Source organism: Eimeria necatrix, genomic scaffold (assembly GCF_000499385.1).
Source record: "Eimeria necatrix Houghton genomic scaffold, Enh_scaff805, whole genome shotgun sequence".
NCBI lineage: Eukaryota > Apicomplexa > Conoidasida > Eucoccidiorida > Eimeriidae > Eimeria > Eimeria necatrix.
The window spans coordinates 1-16,468 of NW_013654623.1; the positions used below are offsets into that span (position 1 = coordinate 1).

At 55.0% G+C, this 16,468-nt stretch overlaps 4 protein-coding genes across 4 annotated transcripts; 2 read left to right on the forward strand and 2 right to left on the reverse strand.

The window, feature by feature from the left end:
• Positions 1–2,228, reverse strand: ENH_00077190 (26S proteasome non-ATPase regulatory subunit, putative; the record flags this gene model as incomplete). The annotated part of the gene is made up of 3 exons (XM_013583055.1): positions 1–749; positions 955–1,617; positions 2,089–2,228. Coding segments are annotated over 3 exons (1,552 nt in total), but the record flags the coding sequence as incomplete, so codon positions are not given.
• A 1,634-nt stretch (positions 2,229–3,862) lies between these two features.
• On the forward strand, positions 3,863–4,349 carry ENH_00077200 (hypothetical protein; the record flags this gene model as incomplete). The annotated part of the gene is made up of 2 exons (XM_013583056.1): positions 3,863–3,913; positions 4,110–4,349. The coding sequence occupies 2 exons, from the start codon at positions 3,863–3,865 to the stop codon at positions 4,347–4,349; spliced, it is 291 nt and encodes a 96-aa protein (XP_013438510.1).
• A 392-nt stretch (positions 4,350–4,741) lies between these two features.
• On the reverse strand, positions 4,742–7,804 carry ENH_00077210 (hypothetical protein, conserved; the record flags this gene model as incomplete). Its single annotated transcript, XM_013583057.1, has 1 exon — positions 4,742–7,804. One exon carries the CDS (start codon positions 7,802–7,804, stop codon positions 4,742–4,744), a length of 3,063 nt encoding a protein of 1,020 aa, XP_013438511.1.
• A 5,259-nt stretch (positions 7,805–13,063) lies between these two features.
• On the forward strand, positions 13,064–16,079 carry ENH_00077220 (myosin, putative; the record flags this gene model as incomplete). Its single annotated transcript, XM_013583058.1, has 6 exons — positions 13,064–13,444; positions 13,827–14,173; positions 14,497–14,805; positions 15,036–15,143; positions 15,515–15,593; positions 15,852–16,079. 6 exons carry the CDS (start codon positions 13,064–13,066, stop codon positions 16,077–16,079), a joined length of 1,452 nt encoding a protein of 483 aa, XP_013438512.1.
• Between the last annotated feature and the right edge of the window lie 389 nt (positions 16,080–16,468).

A 16,468-nucleotide genomic window follows, 5' to 3' on the forward strand; every position in this document is an offset into this window, starting at 1 on the left:
CTGCTGCTGCTGCTGCTGCTGCTGCTGCTGCTGCTGCTGCTGCTGCTGCAGCGGGGGGCCAGACGGCGAGGGAGGGGTAGAGGCGCTCGAACTCTTCGATCTTCTCGTAAGGCGCGTCGAGCCAAACTTCGGGGAAGTCCGGGAGGGGCTGGTACTGCAGCCGGAACTTCTTGCGCTGCTGCTGCTCGCCGTTCGCCGCGCTGCACAAACTGCTGCTGCTGCTGCTGCTGCTGCTGCTGCTGCTGCTGCTGCTGCTGCTGGTGCTGGGGCCGGGGCCCTGCGGCGGGTGGACGAGCTGCTGCTGGTGCGGGTGGTGCTGGAAGTCGGCGGGGGGCGGCAGCTGCAGCTGCTGCTGCTGCAGCAGCTCCTGCTGCTGCTGCTGCTGCTGCTGCAGCAGCAGCTGCTGCTGCTGCTGGTGGGGGCGGAAGGCAGCAGCAGCAGCCTTGAGGACCGCGCAGACCTGGTGGTGGCCGTTGCTTCTGGCGAAGTGCCAGGCCGTGCGGCGGAGACAGTCCTTGAGGCTGGGATCGGATCCCGCCTGCAGCAGCAGCAAAACTGCTTCGAGTCTGTTGTCTCTGGCAGCATAAAACAAAGCTGTTTGTTTATTTATGTCTATTATATTTGGGTCTCCGCCGCACTGCAGCAGCACTGACAAGCTGCCAGTGCGGCCCTCCCGTGCTGCGTAAAAGAGACAGGTCTGCCCCACACTGTCCCGCAGGTTCGGGTCCAGCCCTCGACCCAGCAGGTACCTGCAGCAGCAGCAGCAGCAGCAGCAGCAGCAGCAGCGGGATGGGAGGCGTGGCAGCAATAAAGCAGCAGCAGCAGAGAAAGAGCAGCAGCAGAACAGCGGCGAAACAGCAAAGTAACAGCAGCAAAACAGAAACAGCAGCAGCAGCAGCAAAACAACAACAGCAGCAGCAGCAGCAGCAGCAGCAGCAGCAGCAGCAGCAGGACCTGCAGAGTTCTGCGTGTCCCTCCCTGGCCGCATAGAAGAGGCAGGTTTGCTGCATGCGGTCAGTGGCTTGTGGCTCCGCAACTCCGAACTCTTCAATTAACATTTTGGAAACTTCGAGAGCTTCTGCGTCGCTGCTGCGCTGCGCTGCTTCGAAGAGTGCTGTGGCGCTGCCGGGGCCGTCCGCGAGGCAGCGGCGGGCCTGCTGCTGCTGCAGCTGCTGCAGCTGCTGCAGGTGCTGCGCGGCGTCGGCGCCCCCGGGCAGCGGGTGCTGCTGCTGCAGCTGCTGCAGGTGTGCTGCTAGCTGCTGCAGCAGCGCCTGCCGCAGCACGGCCACTGGCTTCGTCCGCACCATTCCGTAAAAGGCCTTGTAGGGATTTGCTGCTGCCAGGCCCACGCTCCCGCCCCCACGACCGCCAGGGCTACCTGCAGCAGACATCTTCTCCTGCTGCTGCTGCTGCTGCTGCTGCTGCTGCTGCTGCTGAGGGAGAGGGAGAGGGAGCCGCGCCAGCTGCGCGACGCCGCGCGGGGCTGCTGCGGACGCGAAACAGCAGCGAGAAAACGCACCCCGTAAGCTCGGGCAGTCTGCTGCTGCTGCTGCTGCTGCTGCTGCTGCTGCTGCTGCTGCAACTGCTGCTGCTGCAGCGCCAGCTGCAGCAGCAGCACTGCGATCGACCAACCGGCAGCCCCAGCGGCACTACAAACGCAGCAGCTGCCTCGAGAAAACTCCCTAAAAGTAATTATTTAATTCAAAAAAAAAGAAATTGAAAAGGAAAGGAAGTGAAGTGAGCGGAGCGGGAAACCCCGGGAGGTCGCGGGCTGCGCTGGTGCAGCAGCGCTTCCGGGAGCCCCCGCTGCTGCAGCACAAAGAGAAGCAAATAAATAAATAAAAGAACCAAAAAACAACAAAACAAACTTTAATTGCAGCAGACACGCGAAAGCAAACGCCAGCGAATGCATGCCATGCAGCCACAACCGGAGAGGCGAGCGGGAGGGGCTGCGGCTGCTGCTGCTGCTGCTGCTGCTGCTGCTGCTGCGCATGATCCTGCTTCCGCAGCTGCTCCTGGCAGCAAAGTAACTGCCAAAATGCTGCTAATTACCTTTAATTCACTTCTCCTGCATGCAACGAACAGGACCTGTGCTGCAGCAGCAGCTGCGGGTACAGGTAGCAGCAGCTGCTGCTGCTGCTGCTGCTGCTGCGTGTACCCCGCTCCGCCCAAGTGTACGCACACCCCACTGCAGCAGCTGCAACGACTGCAGCAGCTCCAGCAGCCATCCTGCGGCGTCGCATTCAGTTTAAAACTAATTTTGTTTTTAATTTTGAAAATTATTTTCCAACAGATATAAGGCGTGCTTGGAGAAGCAGCAAACAGCAAAATGCCACCACATATTTCCAGCCCCAGTGCTGCTGCGCTCACCTGCGCCTGCATGCACTTTGCAGCTGCAGCAGCAGCAGCAGCAGCAAGAACGACAAACGAATCATGTTGCTGTTACTCTTGCTGTTGCTGCTGCTATTGCGGTTGTTGTTGCTGCCACTGCTGCTGCCGCTGCTGCTGCTGCTGCTGCTGCTGCTGCATTCGTTAGATAATTGGAGTTCTTGAATATGCACTCATCTGCTGCCAGCAGCAGCAGTTTATAAGAGGGGAGGCCTCCATGGGGGTTCCCGTTCCCCAGGGGGAGTTTGTTGGGCCCCAGCTAGCGAACTGGCTAGCTAGCTGGCTAGCCGGCTGGCTAGCTGGATGGCTAGCTAGCTGACTAGCTGGGTGGCAAGCTAGCTATGTGGCTGGCTAGCTGGCTAGCTAGCCAGATAGCTAGTTGGCTAGCTAGCTCTGACGCCAGCTGGCTAGCTAGCTGGCTAGCTAGCTGGCTAGCTAGCTGGCCAGCTAGCTAGCTAGCTAGACTTGTAATGGCGAGATAACTTGCCCTGCGTGGCCGGGAACAGCGAATGCACAGGCTCAAAGAAGAAGACGCTAGTTTGCTTCTTTACTTTATCTGCTGCTGCTGCTGCTGTTGCCGCTGCTGCTGCTGCTGCTGCTGAGTCGGCAGCAGCAAATGCTGTTGCTGCGGCTAACTGAGTTGGCCGTCGCTGCTACCTGTTGGTGCTGCTACGGTTGCTGCTGCTGCTCCTGCTGCTGCTCTTACACCAGCACAAACAGGTGCTGCAGTGCTGCAGCAGCAACTGTGTCTACAGCAGCAGCTGCCTTGCAGCAGCAGCTGCAGCAGCAGCAGCAGCACTTGTTTGTGCCTCTGCATTCTCTGCATTGCTTGGCCGTGGCTAAACCCTAAACCCTAAACCCTAAACCTTCGAATTCTTGAGCCTATCCTATTCCCCAACTAATTATCTACCGCGGCACCACCTCTCTAGGGTTTTAGGGTTTGGGGCGCAGCGGCGAGGGTTTAGGGTTTGGAGCCGAGGGTTTAGGGTTTGGCAGCGGCTAGGGGTTAGGGGTTAGAGCTGAGGGTGTAGACTTTGCTGCTTCACAAAGAACCACTTAGAAGGCACGCAGCTTTGCATGCAGTCAATTAAAGCCCCCAAAACCAGAAGCAGCTTCAGCGGCTCGGCCCACGCCGCCCCTGCCCCGCCCCAGCAGCAGCCGCTGCTGCTGCTGCTGCTGCTGCTGCTGCTGCTGCTGCTGCTGCAGCAGATGGCTCGGCGCCAGGGTCACCTGCTGCAGCCCCAAGAGGGGCGTTTGACCTGCAGTTGTCGGCCCGCAGCAGCACCTGTTTGGTGCAGCAGCGCATGCAGTGGTTCAGCAAGAAAGGCATTTGTTGTCTTTCAATTTGCTGCTCCTTTTATTGTTATTTCTTTTCTAGATTTTCTTTTCCACTTTATTCTTTCTGCTGCTTCCAGCAGCAGCACGAGAAGCTGCACAGCGCCCTCGGGGCCTTTGCCTGCTCCTGGGGCCTCCCATGTCTCTCCAGTTCCCCCAGCAGCAGCAGCAGCAGCAGCAGCAGCAGCAGGTGCTGCTGCTGCTGCTGCTGTTGCTGTTCCTTCTGCTGCTCCTGCTGCTTCGAGAAACCCGCGTTTGCGGTGTACACGCAGCTCAAAAGGGCACTGAAGGCCGCAGCGAGGATCCTGCCTGCTGCAGCTGCTGCTGCTGCAGCTGCTGCTGCGGCAGCTGCTGCTGCTGCGTTGCTGCTGCTGCATCTGTTGCAGAACAGCGAGGCGGCAGCAGCAGCAGCAGCAAAAAGACAAGGGCAGCAGCAGCGGCAGGCACCGCAAACGCGACAGAGACGGAGCAGGATTACAACGAAAGAAGGAATTACAAGCAGAAAAACACAAACACAGCAGCAGCAGCAGCTGCAGCAGCAGCAGAAGCAACAGCAGCAACAGCAGCTGCAGCAGCAACAAAAGCAACAGCAGCAACAGCAGCAACAGCAGCTGCAGCAGCAGTAGCTGGCCCCGCAACAGCAAAGAAATCGAGGCCTAAAAGCCAGAAACAACAGAGCACCAGAAAACAGAAAAGAAAGGCACTGCACATGCCCAAGATCGCTGCTGCTGCTGCTGCTGCTGGCGCTGCTGCTGCTGCTGAAGGTGCTTCATTGCTTGATTTGCATCATCGCTGCTGCTGCTGCTCCATTGCTTGCTTTGTTCTGTTGCCGTTGCCTCCGCCGCTGCAGCAGCAGCAGCCGCTGCTGCTGCTGCTGCTGCTGCTGCGCGCCTGCGGTGTCCATACACCTCAGAGCAGCTCGCAAGAAGGGCAAACGAAACGGCGGATGCGAAGCTTCAGTTCTTTTATTTGATAAAAATAATAATTCTAAATATCTGAAATATTTCTGTTTCTCGATTCAGTAGTTTGGGGCCCCTGTGGGCTGGCCTGCTGCTGCTGCTGCTGCTGCTGCTGCTGCTGCCAGTTTCGCTGTGCTTGCTGCCTGCCGCCGGAGCTCTTGTCGCAGCTGCTCCCGAATTCCTTCAGCTGCCACATTTCTTTCTTTTATTTCTCTTTGTCTGAAGAGCAGCAAGTCCATTTGGTCTCGAGCAGCAGCAGCAGCAACAGCAGCAGCAAGCAGCTGCTGCGCCTTCATATACATGGAGCTGCCAGCTTCCATCAAGCCCCGCACCTCCAGCAGACACAGCGACAGGCTGCGCTGCAGCAGAGCTGCTGCTTCCTCTGCTGCTGCTGCTGCTGCTGCTGCTGCTGCGTCCGACGGCACACCAGCTACTGCTGAAACCGGTGCAGCAGCAGCAGCAGCAGCAGCAGCAGCAGCATCAGCGCTGTCTTGCAAATCTGCACTTCTCCCGGGGCCTTCTAGGGGCTCGTCTTCGTCCTCTAGAGTTGACTCCCTGTTTGCTGCTGCTGCACCTGTCGCAGCAGCAGCAGCAGCTGCTGCTGCTGCTTCTGTCTCAGCCAAGCTACTGTAGCCCTCCTCCTCCTCCTCCAAATTTAGCTCCCGCTGCTGCTGCTGCTGCTGCTGCCGCTGCTGCCGCCGCTGCTGCTGCTGCTGCTGCTGCAGCGCTCGCTGCCACGCCTCTGTGTCGACCCCCCAGAGCCTCGCTGCTGCTGCTGCTGTTGCTGCTGCTTCAGCAGCAGCGCGCTGCGCTGCTGCTGTTGCGTCTAGTTTGGTTGTTGCTGCAGTGAGCCGCTGCGACTGCAGCAGCAGCTGCTGCTGCAGCTCCCTCATAGTCTCGACAAACCCCAGCTGCTGCACCTGCAGCAGCGCCTCCTGAGTGAGGGGCCCCGCAGCAGACACGGGGGGGGCCCCCAGGGGGCCCCCGTGCTGCTGCAGGGGCCCCACAGCCCTGTGAAGTGCTGCTGCTAGCTGCAGCGCAGCTTTGCGCAAAGTTGCTGCTGCTGCCAGCAGCTGGTCTACTTTTTCAGTTTGGGGGTTTAAAAGGAGGCCCCCGAAGGCGTTGGTCTGCTGCTGCTGCTGCTGCAGCTGCTGCAGCTGCTGCAGCTGCTGCAGCTGCTGCTGCAGCTCGAGCTGCAGGTGCAGCTGGCTGTGGGGCGTCTGCTTGGAGCCCTTGTGCCGGCGGTCCTTGTCTGCTGCTGCTGCTGCTGCTGCTGCTGCTGCTGGCGCGTCGAAAGCCAAAAAAGCTTGTGCTGCTTTCACCAAAGACCGCATGCTTTCTAAGACCTGCTCGTGCTGCAGCTGCCTGGCCAGCAGCAGCCTTCCCAAGAAGTCCGGGGGCTGCAGCTGCTGCCACTGCTGCAGCAGCAAACTGCAGAGGGGGCCCCCCAGGGGGGCCTCCCCATCTGCTGCTGCTTTGGCTATTCCTGCTGCTGTCTCTGTGAGCAGCGTGAGCCTTCTGCGGGTGCTTTTGAGGCGCTGCAGCACCTGCAGCCGCTGCTGCTGCAGCTGCTGCTGCTGCTGCTGCAGCTGCAGCAGCGCCGGCTGCAGCACAACCTCCAACGCCTTCTGCGCATCCGCAAGCACTTCTTGCATGGAGGGGCGGTCCCCCAGCAGCAGCACGACCTGCTGCAGCGCAGCAGCAGCAGCAGCAGCAAGCCGCTCGTCCTGCTGCAGCACAGCAGCCACATCCTCAGTCAAAGCTGCCACTTCTGCATGCAGCCCCGCAACAGCAGCAGCAGCACAAGCTTCTGTAAACTCAAAGATGACTCCCAGCTGCTGCTCCATGTAAGCCCTGTCTGCTGCGCTTTGCTGCTCGAGCTCCTCCAAGCGCTGCAGCAACTGCTGCTGCTGCAGCTGCAGCAGCTGCAGCTGCTGCTGCTGCAGCGGCTGCTGCTGCTGCTGCTGCGCTGGCAGCACCTCGTCAGCACCCCCGCCGCCCCCCTCCGAAGAGCTCCAAGACACAGAAGAGCCTGAAAGGTCACTTAGAAATGAAGACCCTTCCCAGGAGGCCTCAGGCTGCTGCTGCTGCTGCTGCTGCTGCTGCTGCTGCTGCTGCTGCTCGCTGTCCATCACTTGTGCAGAGGCCTCCTTGAGTGCCTCGCGAAGCGCCCCCAGCGCTGCTTCCACCTGCTGCTGCTGCAGCGAGCGGGAAACAGCAGCAGCAAACGCATAAGGCCGCAGGCACTCATGGGGTTCCCACTGCTGCAGCAGCAGCAGCTGCTGCTGCTGCTGCTGCAGCTCGTGCTGGCCCTGCAGGCGCAGGGAAACCTGCTGCTCCAGAGAAGCCATAAAGTCCCTCACAGAGTCGCGCAGCAGCCGCAGCTCCTGAACAGCAGCTTCTGCTGCTGCTGCAGCACGGGCAACCTTGGTTTGTCCGAGCATGTGGGGCCCGAACGGCAGCTGCTGCTGCTGCTGCTGCTGCAGCAGCGGCTGCGGCACCAGCGGGTGCGGGACCTGCTGCGGCAGTGGCCGCCGCTGCAGCGGCTGCAGCGGCTGCAGTGGCTGCAGCATGACCGTCTGCAGCTGCTGCAGCTGCTGCAGCTGCTGCAGCTGCTGCAGGGGGGGCTCTTGGGGGGCTGCATGCACAGAGACAAAAGGAGCAGCAGCAGCAGGGGCAAAGGGCCCCCGGCTGGCCTCCCTCGGGGGCTCGTTTGCTGCTGCTGCTGCTGCTGCTGCTGGTGCTGCTGGCTTGGCCTGCATTTTGCCGAACAAAGCCCCCAAGTGGCTGCTGCTGAGGGCCCCCTGCAGCTGCTGCAGCGTCTGGCTTGGCCAGGGAGCAGCAAAGAAGAAACCCTCATCTGCTGCAGCAGAGGAGACACTCGAGAGGGAGACGATCCCCAGGGCCAACACGATCCCCAGCAGGGCGGGCTTCCCCGAGGCGCGGCCGCTGCTGCTGCTGCTGCTGCTGCTGCGGCTGCTGCTGCTGCTGCTGCAGCGGCTGGGGAGCCGGCGCTGCGAGCAGCACCTGCCACCCCGCCTGCTGCTGCTGCTGCTGCTCCAGGCTTCCTCCATGAGGCCCCGTAGCCACATCGCGCCCAGCAAAGGCAGCGGCAGCAACATTTGGGGCTGCTGCTGCTGCTGCTTAGAGGAAGCGCTGGGGAAAGCGATGCATGCGCCAGCAGGTGGAGGTGCAGCAATTCAGGGGCAAAACAGGTGGCAGTCCAGCGTACACCAGCAACTGCAGCAGCAGTTCTGCTGCTGCTGCTGCTGCTGCTGCTGCAGCATCGAGCGCTGCGCCGCGTATCGCCCCCCCAGGCTCGCGTTCCGGCTGTGGCTCGATCTTCGAGGAAAGCTGGACGTTTAAACTTGAAAAAAGCAACTGAGTTCCCAATTAACTCAATACAAATCTCTTTCTGCGCAGAAAAAGCGACGACTGTGGACAAGAGCAACGCAGAGGCTCCGTTGCTCACTACGGGAGGTGTTCGGTCTGCAAGAGCCGCGGCAGCGGCCCAACCGTTGCTTTCTCTTTTTTAAACAAGAAATAAAACGGTTTAATTATTATTTTCCTTCCGTTTTAACCCTTTTTTTGGCGACAAAAATGAATTTTTAGTGGAGGATCGCCCCTGGTCATCCTGCGCTGCGGCGATGCACTCGGGCCCGCAGTGTATACGGACCTTCTGCGTGGAAGCAGCGGATACACCTGGAACACCACTGCACTTTTAACTTTCTTTCTTTTTGCATTTTATAAAGTTCCATTTAATGCAATTTTGCTGCTCCACAGCTCGAGCCCGCGGCTGCTTCTGGAGAGTCCGGAAGAGCCATCCCAGCGGGGAGTTCAAGTTTGTTCAAGTTTTCCTTTCTGCAGCACCAAAAGAATGCTCGAAGAGGTTTTCTTGCCCATCAGACTGCAGATCACTGGAAAGCTTCAGGAAATTGCACTTGGAATGTTCTTCTCTCGCGAAAGAAATCGAAACTGCCTCCATCTTAGTGGGGAAAACACACTTCAGCCTAGCAAGTGCAACTTCTACAGAGAAAGCACTTAAGCCTTTTCCCGAAAGCGCCGCGGCCCAGCCCCTCTAGCAAAAGGGAAAGCCCTGCAGGGCCTGGAGGCCCGGCGGTTTGCTGCTGCTGCTGCCTTGCTGCTGATTTAGTCGAAGTTAATAAAGCGGACTAAGAGTGCAAAGTGTCTGCAGCGGGGTGGGTGTACTGACAGCAGCAGCCCTGCAGCAGCTTCTGAAAGCAGCAACGGCCAGGCCCTAGTGTACAGCCACAGGGGCAGCGTAGGCCAGCAACGCACAGCTACAGGGCTTTCAAAAGGTTCTTCAAAAGAATATTTTCTCAAATTAATGTGGCTTTTAAAAGGTTCTTCAAAAGTCTATTTTTCCTAATTAATCTGACAGACAAGGCCCACAATGTTGGCGCACAACTAATGGACTCTTAAGCCCAAATGGCCTTCTCTGGGCGCTCCCGCATGCAAGGGTTGCTGTTGATGTCAAGACTAGTTTGCTAGTTTTAACTTCGGCTAAAACAAGTATTAAGTGTCAGCACGAAAGGGCCTTCGGAGTGGAGAGAAAATAGAAAAGTTTTAAACTCATGACAGTTATTTTTTCCAAATTCTTTTTTCCAGTTTTCCCCTCAGAAGCACCACTTTATAAGGCCCAAGCGGCTTTTGTTTTGAGCAAACGACTTCTAATTCTTACCCGTCTTTAAATTCCCCTAGCCTGAGTTTTGGTAGGCCTCTAGCAATAACTTTAACTCCGCAAAGTAGAGGCAAACTGCCGTATGCTGCCGCTTGGATAAGCTTGCAACAAGCGCGCCAGAAGAAGGCGAGAAAAGCCAATTGCTGCTGCAGTAGGTTAAGATGTTAAGGGCTGCAGCAGCTAACTGCAAGCAAATGCTCTTGAATGGATTCCTTTTAAATGCATCCCCAGAGCCGCCACAAACTGAAAAGACCGCAAAGTGCTGCAGGAGTCTGTGTCCTCCGCTGGAGATCTCGCGAGAATAAGTCTTTGTTGGAATGCCACATTGTGAGATACGTTTTCCAATTTCTGGTTTTTTGATTGCCTTTGTTTGCTTATTTCTCCCACATTCTAGCGAGGAGCCTTCATATGTCGCAGTCCCAGGCTGCCCCAGCTCACGGACAGCAGCAAATAGCCAATAAGCCACGCAGCAAAAGGCCCGGCACTTCACTCCAGGCCTGTCTGTTTTGGCCTAGAGAACAGCTCAGTTATATTAGAGCGAAACTCTGAGACCAACTACGCGCAAGCTACACCACGCAACTCAGGCACTCGCATGTCCCTATATTTTGCAGGCATTTATCTGCTCTTCTCCACTCGCCTCGACAGTCTCCCTTGCACTTTTTAAAACAAAAGCAGCTCTTTTCGACAAGGGCTACGCACAGACAGGCCACACGAACAATCACAAGTTCTGGCTCTCCTTTATTCCCGGCAACAGCCAGCTTCTACTCAACTTCATGGCCCACCAGTTTCACCCAAAGGCACTGGCCAGGCTCTCCTGGTAGTAGAAGCCTTGGCCCAATCTGTCACTGAATTGGCTAAGGAACTATCAGGCTTGGGAATGCTGCCAGCTCTGCGTGGCCCCGAAGGAAAGTTTGGAGGCGGGCTCTCTTCTCCGCAGTCTTCTGAGACGAGCTGAGAATGTGCCGTTTTGACTCGGGCGACTGCCTGGGCTTTCTCTGCTGTTTGTCGGACAAAGCCGCCTCGGCACTGAGACCACAATTTCCTAGAAGACCCAATGTGGCACTGTTAGCTGCTGCCAAAATAGCCCCATGCGCCTCAAGCCCCAGAAGCGCTGGTTCGGGGGGCAGCTGCTGTCGGACTTTAACACAAAACATGCAAGTGACTTCGCAGGTTTCGAATGTTCTCTAGCTTTTACGAAGTAAACCCGAGCAATAAGACTTTCTTTACCTGCTAGCCTAAGCAGGGCTTTTGCCTGAAATCTTTTTGGTTCAAGCTGCTGCCACTGCATGCAGCCCGGCCCCCACAGTAGCGCAGCAGATAAGGAAAAGCGACTACGCAATTTTTTGCTTACTCGAATATGTGCACAGAATAGAGATGGCTGTCGAAGAGAAGAGCCTTTCACAAATGGCTGCGTGCTTGCAGGGGTATGAATGCATGCAGTGTAGTGGGAATCACTACAGTGTAGCCCAGAAATGGCCTTCAAGACCATCTAACTCAGAATCTGTGGACTGAAGGAATAACTGGAAGTAACAAACATCCAAAGGAAATAAGTTGTCCAGTGGTCAGGCCAGTGAGCGCTGCAGCTATGCCCGGGGCTTGGGGCTGGCAAGAGGCACTGAAGCTGCTCTGCAAATCAGGCGCATGCAGGAGAAGAAGTGTCCGGCAGACAGCCAATTAGTCCTTGAAAATGGATCTAAAGTGATGCTCTTTGGGTCCTTTCAAAACTCAAAGGGGGTCTCGAAAATGCAGTGATAAGTATGAACCTTTGTAGCCACAAAGGAGAAACAAGTACCATTTATGACCCCTTGGGGCATCTGTGGGACTTCAGGGGCTCACTAAGTACTAGTTTGGCTGCTGCCTTTTTCCCCCGTTGCAGTTAGACAGGTTTTGCCAATAAATACACTTTGAAAACCTCCCCAAAAGTCTAAAAAAGCCCTTATTTTCGGCAGGGGTCCCACGAAAGATGTTTTCTTTTTGCGCTGGCGCTCTTTAGGGGGCCGCGCAGTTCCAGAGAAAAAGTGCTTTTTGGAAGCTGCTGCCTCCAGATCTTCTTCAGATGAGCCGCTATTCTCCACACAAAGACAAAAGCTGAGGATATTCCTGAGGGCAAATACTTGACTTCTCGTGCTTCTATAGGAGAAGTGCTCTCGGGAAGTCCTTCTCGCTAATGGCGCTGAGCTCTTTAGTACAACTGAAGTCAACTCGTGACAGAATATTCCTAGAGGCAATTGAAACAAGCACAAGTTGGAAGTGAAAAGCGAAACCCATGAGGCATGCAGCAGCAGCAGCAGCTCCAGCAGCAGCAGCAGCAGCACCGGCAGCAGCAGGGGAAGTTTATAGCTAGAGAAGCTCCAAACTGCTCTAGTTTCCTTTTGAGAATTGCTGAGTCATAAGAACTGCTGCTGCTGTTCTCAGAAGTCTGCTGCAGCAGCAGCCTCGAGTTCAGCGCAGAGGCCAGCTGCAGCACATCTGAATTTTAGGGATACAGAAGAAGCAAAGGAAAGCAAAGAAAAACAAAAGTGGAGAGAAAACTGGCAAGACAGAAAAGTTGAGATTGCTTAGGGTGTCTGCAGGCAGCAATTTTGCGCAGTGTCTCGTGAGAACTAAAAGTGCATGCGTTTTGTTCAGATTTTATTATCAGATTTTATTTTAAATGTTTGTTGAATCTTTTTGTTTGAAGGAAAGGGACTTCCTCCCAGTGGATGAGTGGGTGAGCTTTCTGGGGCGGTGAGATTCTGCCGCGGGCGGTCCACAGAGCCGCAGTCAAATTCTGAATTGCTGGGCTAAAACCGAAAACAAACTTTCAGCTTTAATGAATATTCAGATAATTAAATTAAATTGAAGTAAATTGGCCTCCACTTATCGGCAGAGCTCGCGCTTGTTCTCCACTGAATGAATGGTGAGGGCGCAGTGGACAGGTGGTCAGCCGGGCGGCGCGAGCAGCGTCTTCACCAGCCTCACCAAACTGCAAAGACCCTAAATAAGAAAAAACTAATAAAAATATATAATCGAAATAAAGGAATACAAGCGAAAAAGAGGGAACTGCAATGGAAAAGTGCGCAGTGTACGTACACCGCAGGAAGCCCGAAGCGGGGAGTGCTAGCGAGACGGTGAAACACGAGTGCTCGGCTGGAGTTCTTAGGCCGAAATAGCAAAAGTCTGGACTTTTTGAAGAAACACACTTAAAAAGTGTGCGGATCAGGATTTGAATTTGTGGAATGCAGCAGAATCGACGGCACCGCTAGCCTAGCTGCGCCCTGAGCTGGTCCAGGGCGGCAGCGGCGGTGGCGCGACTTAGAGGGTTTCCCGCGGAGGATCTGTCGCGAATTTGGGAGAGCAGCAGCAGAAAGCGAAATAATTAGCTTTATTGGAGCGCTGAAGTGTTGGGTGGCGGGCGTCGCTCTCGGGTGTGGCCGCGGTCGCATGCTGGAGCCTCAAGACCAGCGAAGCTTCGCGTCTGCGCGGCGCTGCAGCAGCTCCCCCGTTTCTAATTAGTGCTTTTTCTTGCAATTGTCTTTGCAGCCACCTTTGCTGCTGCTGAGGGCGCTATGTGGACTTGGCAGCAGCAGCAGCTTTCCCTCTCGAAGCCTCGCCCGCGCCGCGGCCCGCAGTAGCGCGCCCCAAGCCTTTGGCTGCAGCGAGGGCTGGCAGCCGCAGCCGGGGGCCACTGGGGGGGCCAATGGAGGCCAAGGCGGGGGGCAAGAAGGGGGGGGCCCCCGGGGGGCCCCCGGGGGCCCCCGGGGCCCCCAAGGCCAAGGCCAAACTCGAACGCAAGTACTCCCTCGTGGAACTCGGGGACTACTTGGTGGGCTCGAACGTGTGGGTCCGCGAGAAGCAGCGGGAGGACTTGTACGCGTTGGCGAAGGTGGTTTCGATTGCGGGGACTTCTTTGAATGTCGAAGTCGAGGGAGTTTCCAAAACGGTGCAGCAAGAAGAATGTTTAAACGCTAATGTAGGGTTTTCTCCGGAAAGCTGCAACGACCTTTCCAAGCTGCCCCACGCCAACGAGGCCGCCGCCCTCCACATCATCCGCGAGAGGTACCTCCGCGACATCATCTACGTACGTCTTGCTGCAGCAGCAGCAGCGCTGCAGCAGCAGCAGCAGCAGCAGCAGCAGCAGCAGAGCTGCAGCAGCAGCTCTAAAGCAGCCTTGGGTTGCGCGCCCGGGCCTGCTGGCTCGCCGTCTCAGCAGTTCCGAATGCTCACCTGCTGCGTGCAGGCTTCAGCTCTCTAGGGTTTAGGGTTTGGGGTTTAGGGTTTAGGGTTTAGGGTTTAGGGTTTGGGGCGCGCAGCCGACAGAGTTGCAGGGGCTGAGTCGCAGAGCGCACTGCGCCGTGCGCCCATTCTCCGCGCTGCGCGCGGCGTCTGCGTCTCGGGCGTGGGGTTTGGGCCTCGGACTAGGGTTTAGGGTTTAGGGTTTAGGGTTTAGGGTTTGTGTGCAGACGTACGCGGGGCGGCTGCTGATAGCGCTGAACCCCTTCAAAGCCATCGCGGGACTCTACGAACCCGCGGCCATCACTCGCTACCAAAACGCAGACACTTCGCGGGGCTTTCCCGCGGAGTTGCCGCCGCACACTTTCGCCGTGGCGCAGTGCGCGATGGACTTGATGCGCCTCGCCCGCGAAAACCAGTCCTGCGTGGTTTCGGGGGAGAGCGGCGCGGGCAAAACGGAAACTGCCAGACAACTTATGCAGTATTTCGCCAGCGATAAGGAAGGCTCTCGAGGTTCTCGAGTGCAAGACATCATTTTGGGCGCAAATCCGGTGCTCGAGGCCGTCGGAAACGCAAAGTTCGCCGCAGTGGCTGCGCCTGTTGCTGAACTTGAACGGCACTTCAACTCAAAGATCCACCCCTTAAACCCGCCGATCCGCAGTTCTCTTAGTCGTATTTCGCGTTTAGTCTTCTTTAGCCTTCAAATTAGTCCAAGTTTCAGGCCGGGAGCTGCTGTTTTCGCGAAGTTCAAAAACTTGAATTTTTGTGCAGCTTTCGCCGCGCTGGCTCCGCGCTTTCTGCATTTCACTTCTTTTCGACTTTAAAACAACCATTTGGCCTTTTATTAACTGTTTATTATTATCTATTTCTGCCTTTTTGTGCTGCTTTCCCCGAATTCAGAACTTTGCGCAACAACAACTCCTCGCGCTTCGGGCGCTTCGTCAAGCTCGAAGTCGCGCCCACAGGAGGCATTCACGGGGGCCTCATTAACAACTACATGTTGGAGTTATCTCGAATTGAATTTCAAGGCCAGGGCGAACGCAATTACCACATTTTCTACCAAATGATCAAAGGGCTCACTGCCGAGGAGAAGGCCAGCTGCGAACTCAAGCAAGCCACCGAATACGAATTCCTCAACAAAAGCGGCTGCTACGAAGTCGAGACAGTCAACGACCTCCAGGAATTCGCAGACGTCAGGCAGCAGCTCGAGTGAGACAGCAGCAGCAGCAGCAGCAGCAGCAGCAGCAGCAGCAGCAGCAGCAGCGGCAGCGGGAGGTGTCGCGCCTGCTGCAGCTACCGTTGTTGCTGCGAGCCCGCTCTGCAGTTCACGCCTAGCACCCACCAGCAGCAACTGCAGCAGCAGCAGCAGCAGCAGCAGCAGCAGCAGCAGAACAGTTGTGTTTGAACGTAAAGTGTCCTTGTCTGGCTGTGTGCTGCAGTTTGATTTTATCCAAAGAAGAGCAGCTGGCTTATTTCAAGGCTTTGTCTGCTGTCTTGCTTTGCGGAAACATTAAGTTCAATAATGTGCAGGCAATGGGCACAGACAAGTAAATACTTTCCTGAGTCCTTCGGAATAGTACAAATTTGTTGCTTTTTGTGTCTGCAACATGCTGCTGCCTTTTTCTATTATAAGTTGAATCATTTAACTTTATTTTTATAGTTTTTTGGTTTAATTTTTCTTTTTGTTTCTCTGCTTTCCTTACCAGATTTGTTTGCATGCACTTTTCTTTTGCTGGTTTTGTGTCGCACCTCTATTTGCTCGTATTCAGCTTTGTGGTTTGACTCTGGTTTCGTTTCTTTATCTGTTTGTTTCTCATTCCTGTTCTCTTATTCATTTAAAAGTTTCATTGACATCTCCAAAGTTTGTTCTTTTCTTTATTTCTTTCGCCTTTTTGCCTTTCTTTCTGCTGCGCTGCAGAGCTGCAAAGCTGCAAAACGAAGGCGACTTCGACAAAATTGCTTCTCTTTTTGGAGCCAAGAAAAATACCTTGCTGGAGGTTTGTTTCGCACCGCATTAGGGTTTAGGGTTTAGGGTTTAGGGTTTGGGGTTTCGGGTTTCCATAACTAAGCGCAACCAACGCCGCGACACATTCACAAACATCCAACTGCGCACAAGCATCTCAGTCCACGAAATCCCGCATTTAAATGCAATTAAATATTCTATTTGTAGAAATTTTAAAGTGGAAAAAGAGAAGCACTTGGGAAATATCGGCGAAGTCCTTCTTTTCTGGTTTTTTTTTGGCTTGCGGGCTCAGGCTTTGACCATCAACACTGTTGAAGTGCGGGGAAACATCATCAAAAGTCCTTTGTCTGCAGAACAAGCTTTGGTGATGTGTCGCTCAATGGCAAAGGAAGTTTACAGCGTTTTGTTCGACTTTATTGTCGAGTCTTTCAACAGCAAAATCAGCTTCGATCACGAAAACAAAGTTTGGATTGGAGTGGGTTCCAAAGAGCCAGGCTGCGAGTTTTGGACATTTAAATAACACAATTTAGCATTTAAATAACACAATTTGGCATTTAAATTATCAATAAATCCTTTTAAAGTCAATAAATAGCACAATTGGACATTTAAATGGCAGACATTTAAATGGCATAATTTAACTTTTAAATAAACATCAAATCCTTTTAAATTCATTTGTGCAGTCGAGCCGCTTCTAAAACTGCATTGGGAATGCGAAATGCAAACTTTCTTTTAAATCAAATTGAGAAAGCTCGTGCAAAATGCATTTCTTTCTTTTGTTTTACATGCATTTCTGCTTCTTTGCATGCATTTCTTTCTTTTGTTTTACATGCATTTCTGCTTCTTTGCATGCATTTCTTTCTTTTGTTTTGCATGCATTTCTGCTTCTTTGCATGCATTTCTTTCTTTTGT